Source organism: Anolis carolinensis, chromosome 1, assembly GCF_035594765.1.
Source record: "Anolis carolinensis isolate JA03-04 chromosome 1, rAnoCar3.1.pri, whole genome shotgun sequence".
Classification (NCBI taxonomy): Eukaryota; Metazoa; Chordata; class Lepidosauria; order Squamata; family Dactyloidae; genus Anolis; species Anolis carolinensis.
In genome coordinates this window covers 319,022,133-319,034,305 of record NC_085841.1, presented here as the reverse complement: position 1 = coordinate 319,034,305, position 12,173 = coordinate 319,022,133, and the positions used below count along the sequence as shown (strand labels likewise).

The following is a 12,173-nucleotide window of genomic DNA, read 5'->3' as shown; positions in this document are numbered from 1 at the left end:
GGGGGGGGGTGTTCAGACAATGGTTTACAAGATAATAGTACTTAAAGTAATTAAGTATTTAAAAATAAAATCTTTGGAAATCCAGAAAGACACTAATACCACAATTTCCACTGATTTAATTGTAAAATTGCTGCTGCTTGATGGTTGCTTGAAATTGACAATTCTTTTTGATATTGTCATATTCTGGTCACCAATGACGAAACTGGTAAAAGGAATTGAAACCATGCCATATAAAGAATGGCTTGGGGTATGTTTAGTTTGAAGAAGAGAGATTTAAGAGGGCACATGACAGACATGTTGAGTATCTGAAAGGATATCATATTAACAACTAGCTGTGCCTGGCCACGCGTTGCTGTGGCGAAGAATGGTGGTATGGGAAAATAAAGTATTGAGGAATTGGTGGTAGTTAAGGTAAAGGGTAAAGGTTTTTGCCTGACATTAAGTCTAGTCGTGTCTGACTCTGGGGGTTGGTGCTTATCTCCATTTCTATGCCGACGAGCTGGCGTTGTCTGTAGACTCCTCCAAGGTCATGTGACATGACTGCATGGAGCGCCGTTACCTTCCTGCCGGAGTGGTACCTATTGATCTACTCACATTTGCATGTTTTCAAACTTCTGGGTTGGCAGAAGCTGGGGTAACAGTGGGGGCTCACTCCATTTCCCCAATTCGAACCTGTGACCTTTCAGTCCACAAGTTCAGTAGCTCAGCGCCTGAACATGTTGCGCCATCAGGGGATATTATTTCCTAAAGCTTGTGAATATAAAATATTTCTGATTGTTGTTTTTTTTGGTCTGTTGGAGGCAAGTAGGAATGCTGCAATTAGCCAAAATGATTAGCATGTAATGGCCTTTCAGCTTTAACACCTGGCTGCTTCCTCCCTGAGGGAATTTTTTATTGGGAGGTGTTAGCTGGCCCTGATTGTTTCCTGTCTGGAATTCCCTTGTTTTCAGAGTGGTGTTCTTTGCGATATTTTATGTGCTTCTACTGTCTGTGGCCCTCAGAAAACAGAGGATTTGCCAGGGAATACTTTGTTGGGAGATGTTAGCTGGCCCTGATTGTTTCGTGTATGGAATTCTCCTGTTTTCAGTGTTGTTCTTTATTTAGTGTTCTGATTTTAGAGATTGTATTGTTCTGTTTTATTATACCAGAGTAATTTTTATATATTCAGATTTTAGTGTTTTTGAATACTTGGAGCCAGATTGTGTTCATTTTCACGGTTCACAACAACACAATAATAATAATAATAATAATAGTAATGATAGTAATAATAATGACATTGGTAATACACACTGCTTCACTCCCTTCTCAGCTTCCTTTCTGGAAGAATCCTTTCTTGGGAGGTGTTAGCTGGCCCTGATTGTTTCCTTTGTGGAATTTCCAATTTCCCTGGTTTGAGAGTGTTGCTCTTTATTTAATATCTTGGTTTTAGAGATTATATTGTTCTGTTTTATTATACCACAGTAATTATTTCATATTACAGTAGAATCTCACTTATCCAACATTTGCTTATCCAATGTTCTGGATTATCCAACACAGTCTGCCTTTTAGTAGTCAATGTTTTGTTGTCAATGTTTTAAATTCATTGTGATATTTTGGTGGTAATCTTCAGTCCACACTGCCATATAATCCACTTCAGTGCATTTTATACAGCTGTGTAGAAGGGGCCTTATATAACCCAGTTCCAAGCAGATAATATAAGATTCTAAATGGGTTATATAGCTGTGTGGAAGGGCCTTGAGTCTACACTGCCATATAATCCAGTTCAAATCAGATAATCTGTATATTATAGGCTGTGTGGAAGAGGCCTGACTGAAGTGGCCCTGGGCTGAGTGGGCTGCTAGGAGACCAGGTGGGCGGAGCCTAGCCTTCTATCTGGCAGCAGACCAAGTGGGCGGAGCTTAGCCTTATAACTGGCAGCAATTGGATAAAAACAATTATTCCTCTCCCGATAATTAGGACTTTATGTTTCTTTTCTTTTTGTTGTTGGAACCTAGGGGCAAGGATGGTGGGTTGTGTTGCCTAGTTTCGTGGTTCTGGGACGTGTAGTTTTGTTGTTTTGTCCTTGGTCGAAATTCCATTACCCTTTTATATATATAGATAGATGGAGCTTGTTTTCTGCTGCTTCAGAAACTAGAACACAGAGCAATGAATTCAAACCACAGGAAAAGAGATTCTACCAACACATTAAGAAGAACTTCCTGACAGTAAAAACTGTTCAGCAATGGAATATGCTGCTTCAGAGTATGGTCAAGTCTTTCTCTGATTGTTTCTAAGCAAACGCAGTCATTTGACAGGATTGTGTGTTCTTGCATAGCAAAGAATTGGACAGGATGGCCCTGCAGTCTCTTCCAACTCTGTATTGCTATGATTCTATCAGAAAGCAGAAATCTTTCGTATTTCACAGTAATAGAACTCGGGAATTATCTAGTGAGTTTGAATAGTGAAGGATTCAGAATGATCAAAAAGAAATATTCCTTTACATTCTCAATCTCTGGAGATTACTACCACAAAATATAGATACAGCTAGCTATTTCACTGGCTTTAGATAAATAAACGGATAGTAAGGCTATCAATACTACTAATCTGTTGAAGTTTTTAAATTACTAACCTATTCTGAAGATAAAATGCTGGGTTACTTTTAAGTATTGTAAGTGCTTAGTCACTTAACAGCTGCACTGGCTTCCGATTGAGTACTGGATTACTTTCAAGGTGCTGGTACTAACTTTTAAGGCCTTACATGGTTTGGGGCCGGCGTACCTGAGGGCCCGCTTATCCCCCTACCAACCCCAGAGATTATTTTGGTCTAAAGACCAAAATTTACTTGAAGTCCCTAACATCCGGACCTATCATTTGTCTTCCACTAGGCAGAGAGCCTTCTCGATTGTAGCCCCTTATTTATGGAATGCCTTGCCAGTTGAAACTCGAACTACCCGAGACCTACTTGCCTTTTGGAAAGCCTGTAAAACCTTTCTCTTCCGACAAGCTTTCTATGGGTGAAAACTTGGGGCTATGTCTGTTCTTATTGTTATCTAAAGCTAATTGTATTGTTTTATCTATTTCTGTAAACTGCTCCGAGCCAAATTGGGAGTAGCGGCATACACGTCCAATAAATAAATAAATAAATAAATAAATAAATAAATAAATATAGAGACCCTAAAGTTAGGTTTGCACCAGGTGTATGAAATAATGAAAGCATGAATGGAACACTACATTATGCAAGTATATATAAGAACACCAACAGAATAAGTCGGCGTAAGGGTGATGTGATGATGTATGGTGAATTGGAAGATTCTGAAGAGGACTGTGAATATTGTAAATAGCTGCAACAAAAAATAAAGCCTTCCTGTGGAAAGAAGCTCCTTTTACGGGAATTAGGGATGCAGGATGCCTGCAAAATTGGAGAAATTGTGTTATAAACCTACTGATTTTTTATTAAGTAAATTGCCAATACAACTGTTGTAGGTGAAAAATTTAATATTTTATTATCACACCCAACTTAACTGGCACTAGAGCTCTAAATTGCATTTCTAAATAAAAAATAAATAGTTACCAGCAAAAAACACTCTGAAATAAGGGTAGATTTACATGACTAGGATTGATGTTCTCAATCCTAAGAAATTTGAGACTAAGATGAGAAATCTGGGATGCAGTTGAGATTTTTTTCATCAGAAAGCTTGTAGCTAAGTGGTCAAGTCCATACTTCGTATGTAAAAGGCTCCAAAGTTCAATATCCAGCATGTTAAAGAACGGGTGGGGGTAGGGAAAATGTTGTGAAATCCTGGACAGCTATGGTCGATGAGTATGCAGATAACTCTGGGCTATAAGAACACTCAGTATAAGAGAGCTTCTCTTGTCTAATATTCTGACATTCCAAGTTAATTGTATTTCTATCATAACACAAATGTACACAAGCTACTTATCTAGTTCAGATGGCTTATCCAATACCACTTTGAAGTTGACTTACCTCTAGATCTATCATGAGTTCAATGAATCTTTCACAATAGTGCACCTTATCCATAGAGAGAGGACCTAAAAGCAAATACAAAGAATGACAAAATGGAACTGATTAATAATGTTCTCAGAGTATTCAGAACTCAAAAGCTGGTGTTAAACAGTTGTTTCAATAAGCATAGGTGAATTAAATGTATCCATCATTCAGTAACCCTTACTGTCTTCATTTTGATATTTTAGCAAAAATCCAATTGGGTCCAGAAAACCCACTGCTTTCTCTTTTGCATTAGATTATTGCAAGCACATCTGCAATATACCCAAACAATGCTAATTGCAAGATTATTCACAGCTAAAAATATCATAATTATGCACACACACATACCCCGCCAGCTTTCCCCATAATTATATAAGGAAGCAGCTACGGGACAATAGGGGGAAAGCAAAGTCTTTGTTGCACTATCTCTAAGCTCATTCTCTCTCATCTTCATTACTTCATGTTGCTTTTCACTGAAGTTCAAAATAGGGATGGGGCTGAAGTTAAAAAAAAATCCTGTGAGAAGCCCATTACAAGAGAAAGAACATAAAACAATTTTTTGAATACTTTTTTTTCCTTTTCCTCTGTCTGCAGTTCTTTCAAAACACCATATTATGATCCACACAAGTCCAAATTGATGTAACTTTAATAATTTTGCATACTGAATTTAACCTAAATCCCCTGAGGCAGAAGTTCTCAACCTGTGGGTCCGCATGTGTTTTGGACTACAACTACCAGAAATCCCAGCCAGTTTACCAGCTGTTAGGATTTCTGGGAGTTGAAGGCCAAAACATCTGGGGACTCACAGGTTGAGAACCATTGCCCTAAGGCTCCCGATATTTTCTATTTTTGAAAGTTAAACAGGATTAGTACCCAGAAGGCAGCTAATATCAAGTGCCATAGGCTACGCTCACAGGGAGGAAATGGCAAAGTACCTCTTGAGTACTCCTTGCCTAAGAAAACTCAATGACATTAATGGAGTCACCAAAAGTTGACAGGCAACTTGAAAGCACATCCTACTACTTCTGCATTATATTCTTAAATATATGGGAAGAAGGCACATGGTAGAAGTGAAACAGAATATTTGAACAAATACAGCTTTAAACTGACGTACCTGAAAGGGGTATTGATTTTAACACAGAGATGAATTTTTGAATCAATTGTGAAAGGAATCTTCTTTCTTGGTATGCCCTAAAACATAGAAGGTTGTACAATAAATATTTTGGATGAGTAGCCCTCTTAAATACTATATATTATTTTCCTATTATATCAGTACACCTTTAATAAATGGACAAGGGGGTGGGTGGTGGTGAAAATAGTTATTCAGTATATTTCATGGTAATAATTTGAGCATGATAGTAATGCATGTAGATCTCAAACTTATTCCTGGAAAAAGCCTGCTGTTTGCTAAAGTGAGAAAAGATTCCCACACAACAATCAAATTCATCCATAAGGAGTCAAGTTCTGTAAGGTCCATAAATTGCATAGTGAGACAATTTCATGTGATACTGAAAATAGAATAGACAGTGCTATCTTTAAAATAACTAATGTGCATGGAAGGAGGAAAGATTTTCACAACTATGGCCATTTAAGAGAACATTTTCTCCATTTTGTTTTAATTGGCTGGCGAGTGGAAGGCAAGGGAGAAGAAACGTATCCTTTCCACTCATGCAATTGATGTAACTTTTACATGAATGTATCTTTAAGCGTGTTTCCAGTAGAATGCCCCCCAAATTATTCTCCATTTAGATGTACAACTGTTTGCACCTGCCTACCACTAAGAAATATTTTGCAGAACAGCTGTACTGTATTATATCTTAGAGGGGATAATTATAAACTGTTTTGAGTTTTCTGGCTGAAAATTAGGACTCTATTTTAACCAACTGGATTAAGATGGCTCAAAATTCCCACAGGTCTAAACTGATGCATGAACACAGCAGATTTTGTTGCCAACCCAGCATGGGACACACAGAAGTCTTTCCCCAAGTATAAGAGATATTATTCAAAAACAACAAAAAGTATATAATTTATACACATATTTTAGATACTGTTCATTGCCACTTTTAACTTACTGTGCCCGTGCATTTTCATCCATTTTGGCATCATTCTTTTTTATCAGATTCCAAAATTTTCTGAGCTTTGGTGTCTTTTTCAATTCAAGTTCCAGACGAGCCTAAAATGGTAAGGTGACACTCAGTTTTGTGCTTTCAATCTAATATGTATCTTTTCCATAACCATTTAAAAACCCTAATGGGACATGAACTTAGGCTTCTTCAATGTGACTGTTAGAAAAGAGAGTCAGGAAGCAAAACTTAATTTATGAAGTGTTTCAAAACTATTGAATGACTATAGATAACCATGAAAATGGAACTTAGTTCCAGACAACAATTCATTAGAATGTAGGCGAAAACGATATGAAACTAAAATATGTATGCAATCCCAAAATACAAATAAAGAATTCAAGAGGTTAAATATACCCAAGAAGTATATAGCATCCAGACCAAAAATGGACCACCATGGCTTTTGGACACTCTTTACTAAAATCATCATATTTCTCTCATAGATAGCAATTATCTTTAGGAGGTAGAAATATGAACCTTCAAGTCTGAAACACTTACAGGCTGCAGGCCCATCCACATTGGCAGGGAGATGAGCTGCTGGACTTGTCCTCTAATCAAATCCACTTCCTGTCACAAGAAATTAAACACACAGTTAGTATATTTGTATAGGATGGATATTCAGATAGGATTTGGAGAGAAAGTAATTCTGTTCACAGAAGGAATAGGTGGTCTTAATTTTTGGCAATATTCTTCACTGCAGTCCCAGTATCTTCTTCTTTATTCACTCAGTCGTTTCCAATTCTTCGTGGCCTCACAGACCAGTCCACGCCAGAGTTCCCTGTCGGCCATCGCCACCCCCAGCTCCTTCAAGGTCAAGCCAGTCACTTCAAGGATACCATCCATCCATCTTGCCCTTGGTCAGCCTCTCTTCCCTTTTCCTTCCATTTTCCCCAGCATCATGATCTTTTCCAAGCTTTCCTGTCTTCTCATGATGTGGCCAAAATACTTCATCTTTGCCTCGAATATCCTTCCCTCCAGTGAGCAGCCAGGCATTATTTCCTGGAGGATGGACTGGTTGGATCTTCTTGCAGTCCAAGGCACTCTCAGGATTTTCCTCCAGCACCAAAGTTCAAAAGCATCTATCTTCCTTCGCTCAGCTTTCCTTAGGCAGTCCCAGTATGCCATACCCCATATTTATGAATTCTTGGAGAAAATGAAAAGTAATTTCCAAAACATATATTCCAACACTCAAAAGAACCTTTAGGAAGCTGCAGAACAAAAATCTGTTTACGGGTTCAATAACAAAGCCTACACAATAGGAACCTGTAAAGTTCAAAGCATCTAATCAAACATAAATTATAGTATTTCAGTTCTTTGACTGGAGAGCAGGCAAACAAGATTTATTGAGGTCTTGTTGGGCTAGCATAAATGGCAAATCTGCTATGATTGGCCTGCTTAATCAAATGGAATCTCTCCCAAATTTATTTACAAGGGCCTCGTGCAGTTGATTGAAGAGTGTATCACCAAAGTACAGTTCCCATGATTCCACAGCACTGAGCCATGGCAGTTAAAAATGACATCTAATACATTAAATGTGTGTAGATGCACCCAAAGGCTCACACTGTTCATTGCATATGCCACAAATAGTGATGTGTTATCCACTGTGGCAACAGATCATTTGATTTTGCAATTATGTTGGTAATCTCTTCAGAACAGTTTCATAATACCCTTCGGTTTTCCATTAAAAGAGTTTATAAGGCCCAAAATAATGTCATTTAGTGAACAGTATGAAAATGAAATTAAAACACTCATGACAAGTGTCACTTGCATTATCATATCTGCCTAAAGAAGAGCATGCCAGATTTTCAAAATATGCTCAAAACTACATCCTAATGTGTCTCAAGAAAAATGAAATCTGCTGCTGGGAATGACTCTCCCTTAGGAATGGGCAACTTAAGTACCACCAGAAAAGCAGACTGTGATGTGAGAAAGATGGAAAACTACAAGAAGAAGAAATTAAACATATATGCTTACCAAACTATTGAAGCAGTGATCGAGGAAGAGCAGAAGTATGGTCTGCTCTTGCAAAGAAAATTCACTGTCATTCTCAGCCAAGGAAGCAGCTAGCACTCGCTTGAAAAAAAAAGGAAAGTGCTCTGGCTTCTTTTTGAAGGTCTAAAGAGAGGATCAAAAAGATCATCAATCAGTTCAACTTAGTTCTCCAAGGAGAAAAGAAAATCAGGGAGAGCTATGAACTCTGTTCTCATGGTTACATCCGAATACTGAGCAAACGCATGCAGGGGATGGTGTCTGTTGTAGAGAAAGGTAGGCATGTTGCATACTTATGTAGGTTCCACTGAGTCTATGGCTCCCACTCCAACTGAGACTAACAATTGCATTTGGTTCATAAGTACCACATGTGTGGAGCTATACATACTCTCAACACTTGCTGAATACATGGAGAGACAGGGAAGAAGAGAAGATGCACAGAAATGGCCCAGTTGGGCACAATTTTACTCCTTATTGTATAGATGAGAACTGGACCATAGATTTAAAAGACTACAGAAGAAAGTAAATGTGTTCATCATTGCCCCTTCATGCACTCAGGTTGCAAGAAGGTTTTTATACACAGTAGACCAATTTCTCAATTCGAATAGGAAAAAAAACATTTATAATACTGTTACTGCATTAACATTGGGTCGTGTGTTTATTTTTGTATGATTTGAATTTTGAAGCTGCATCTATTTTAACCTTTCTATGTGGACGTGAAGCTCATACTAGGGTAAAAGGTGGGATACAAATAATATTATATTGTCAATAGTTGAAGTCTATTACTAGTAGAATGTATTTGTTTCCTTCACTGTCTGATCTAAAATGTAACTTTTCAGAAATAACTCTTCTAATAAAAGAATACAATACTTCACCACATAATCGTCGCAAAAAAGTTTGCAAAAACAGTTCCCAAAAAGAGGGTGTGATTATTAAGTGGTGAAAAAATTGCAGCTGCCAACCAAGAGAAGCCCCATAGTTCTGATGAGATAGGTATGTGGGCGAGTCAATAAAGGGTGCAATTATTATGTGAGGAACAGCAATATACAATTTGTTTACCCCAAAAATGGGGGGGGGGTGCATCTTATATGCAGTGGTGACTATTATGTGATGACATATGGTACTTTGGTTGGCATTGTAAGCAGAAATAACTCTGCAAAATAACTAACATGGACGTTTCATAGTATCCCATACAAGTAGATGCTTTAAAAAACTGTCTGATGAGAAACACATGTTAGGTATCTTAGACACAACTTGGAAGAACAGGGAGTATTGGTATTTAGTGTGAAGTATTCATTTTTAGTAGTGGAAGGAAGTTATGTCAGAGGTAGGAAGAACCTGAAAGAGGATGCTGTCTTTCCAATGGTTGAAAAAGGAACTTTGGTTCTCACTCCAGTATGTTCACTGTCAGTTGTGGATGGAGAGCATTCCCATTTGGGTTGCTCCTCTCTGTTAAATGACATTTCTTTAGTAGTTAATGGAGTGACATTAAATTGGTGGTTAGAAATTACACTACTCTGGAATGTATCTTGGTCCCGTTGATGGAGCATTTTGTAATTGGTCTTTTAACCCTTGTGGTTGTTTTGAATGTATGTTTTGTGTATTTATGTCTATTATTCTGTACTATGTTCAATTTTTGTATGGTTACTTTTACTATGTTGGAAACTGCCCTGGGTCCTCCCAAGAAGATAGGGCAGTATATAAATAAAGTTTTATTATTTATGATTATTGTTATGTCCCTAAGATGAACTTGATCTTTACTTTGCAATGAAGTCATCTTACTCTTATTTTTTGACAGCATAAAACTGTACCATTTGTGCCTGGTAACAAGAGAGAGCAACTCACAATTTATTGCATGTTGCTCCTGCTTCTAGTGTGGAACCTTTTCAACTATCCACAGCTAGGCTCCAACTAGAGTACTCTATTATTTAAAAGTCTGCACAAGATTTCAGACGAGGCACAATGACAGCCAATATTGAACCTTCTGACATCCAATGACACCTTAAGTGGGCAATGCTGTTGGCAATAATTGTTGTTACTGTTGGCAATAATTGAAATCTATTACCTCCCATGCTGGCACGTTCTCCCTGAACTTTTCATTCACCATACAGCAGATTGACATCAAATAAGCTTTGCTGGACACCTCTGGAGAATAATTCAACCACAAGTAATTTTCTAAGTACTGGCTGTGAACAGTGAAAAGACAAAAGAGTTACCATCCATATAATATATCACCATCAGGGGATAGGAAGCATAATTATCTATAAGACCCATCAGCTTGATTTGTGACTGGCTTCGATTGTTATCTCTCCAACACAAGACACTACAGTAAAACGTACCAAGGCTATTTAAATCAATCTAAGCACAAATGGCAGATGAATTAGCCCTCTGGAAGGTTCTGTTTGTTAAAAAGAAGTATTATATCTACTTGTACAAGCATCATATTAGGCTGAACTCTAATTGATGCTGACTTTAGGTGGGAAGAGAAAATGCATTTGCACTACACGAAGGACAGACTTCAACACACTTGCTGGAATACTCTAAAGACTGCCTTCCAAGACAAAGAAATCTGGTTTATACAAATCATAATCATGCCAAATAAAGCAGTAGAGAGGAGAGAACCGTGCCAACAGTACAGACACTTAACAAAATCACTAAAATTGAATGCTGGTTCCACAATGCCAGTGAAAATCATTTAAATTGTGAGGCTGCAGATAAATCAGCCTAGAATGATCCAAAATGATTTCTTTTGCGTCTTCAGAAGCACATTGGTAGTACTGCTCTATGCATTTAATTATATAATAACAATGACCCCCCCCCCCCCACCAGCATTAAGTGACCTTAAGGTGAATGGTTTGAATATTGGACTATGATTCTGGGAGGTCAACTGTGAAAGCCCACTGGGTACCCTCTCTCATGTCACACTCTTTAAGTTTTAGAGGAATGTAATAACAAACTTCTGGTGAAATGTTATCAAGAAATGATACCATCTTCATTAGTGAGAGCCAACTTGAAGTTCTATAACTGCAAGCAACAACAGTTTTATTACGTCGACCCTGGTCTATGAAAAAATGTACATAAAATAAAGATCTCTGTCTCTGCATATAATTTTTGTCAAGTCCCAAACACAAACTTTTTATCCATAACTCATTTCCATCAATTTCTCTTTCAGGTTATTATCACTGCTAGCAGAGACTGGTTTAGAGAGAGAAATTACTAGAATTTCAGAATGTTGGGCTGTCCTCTCCTGAGCAACAAAAATTGAGTACTCAACTGAGGAAGTGAGTTTATATTCACAAAAGCTTGTGTGAAGTAAAAACCAATTATAGGCAGTCCACAAGCTATAAAAATCCGAATTAAAATACAACTATTAGTGACAAACAGGGGCAAGACAACAGGAAGTGAGAGGAAATCTGCTCCCTGGAAGGGAAATAAACTCCTGTAAGCGTCATATGGGGAAACAGGATCTCCAGTGAAGTTTTCTCACCACTCTTTGTTTTAATGAAAACCCAATTTTTTCAAAATCCAACTGTCACAGACAGAGAGTGAGGTGAAATCTTCCGAACAGAGGCACAGAAAGCAAAACAAACACTTTGGGGGTGTTAACCCTTCCCTATGCTATTCCAAGCTGCACATCATCTCTGTGACACATCAAATAACTGATTATTTGGTCTCTCCATCTAATCAACCATCAGAAGATCAGAGGTACTTCAGTGTATCTACTCAGGAGTTAAAGCCCATTTAGGATTGACTATTATACACATACTATAAAAGCAAAGCTTGCGATGCAGTTGAATAACAAACTCTTGTTTAAATTGATTTTCATCATCATCATCCATAAGTGATAAAAAGAAGTAGCTGGAAATTTCATTACACTCAAGTTTCACCAAGGTTTTGATGCACTCTATGGTCAAGCTTAATCAATGTTATCATATTTCCTATTTCATATTTCCCAGGCTGCCTTTGACCTCAGCTCCTGATGACCAGCTTATTGCAGACTGGGGCCCTGACTGTCTGACTGAAGCAGGGCCCAGCAGAAACACCTGCTGCCTCGAGGTTGGGGCATAAAAGGAGGATGC

At 37.9% G+C, this 12,173-nt stretch overlaps 1 protein-coding gene across 2 annotated transcripts in view; it reads right to left on the bottom strand.

Annotated features, from left to right (window-relative positions):
* aqr (aquarius intron-binding spliceosomal factor) overlaps nucleotides 1-12,173 on the bottom strand; it is a 67,641-nt gene that overhangs the window by 50,490 nt on the left and 4,978 nt on the right. For both annotated transcript variants that reach the window (XM_008103092.3, XM_003214489.4), the window contains exons 5-10: nucleotides 10,160-10,280; nucleotides 8,080-8,220; nucleotides 6,604-6,672; nucleotides 6,058-6,158; nucleotides 5,100-5,176; nucleotides 3,965-4,029 (exon numbers count right to left, since the gene is read on the bottom strand). In XM_008103092.3, the coding sequence (XP_008101299.1) occupies nucleotides 3,965-4,029; nucleotides 5,100-5,176; nucleotides 6,058-6,158; nucleotides 6,604-6,672; nucleotides 8,080-8,220; nucleotides 10,160-10,280 (574 nt within the window). The remainder of the gene's footprint in view (nucleotides 1-3,964; nucleotides 4,030-5,099; nucleotides 5,177-6,057; nucleotides 6,159-6,603; nucleotides 6,673-8,079; nucleotides 8,221-10,159; nucleotides 10,281-12,173) is intronic.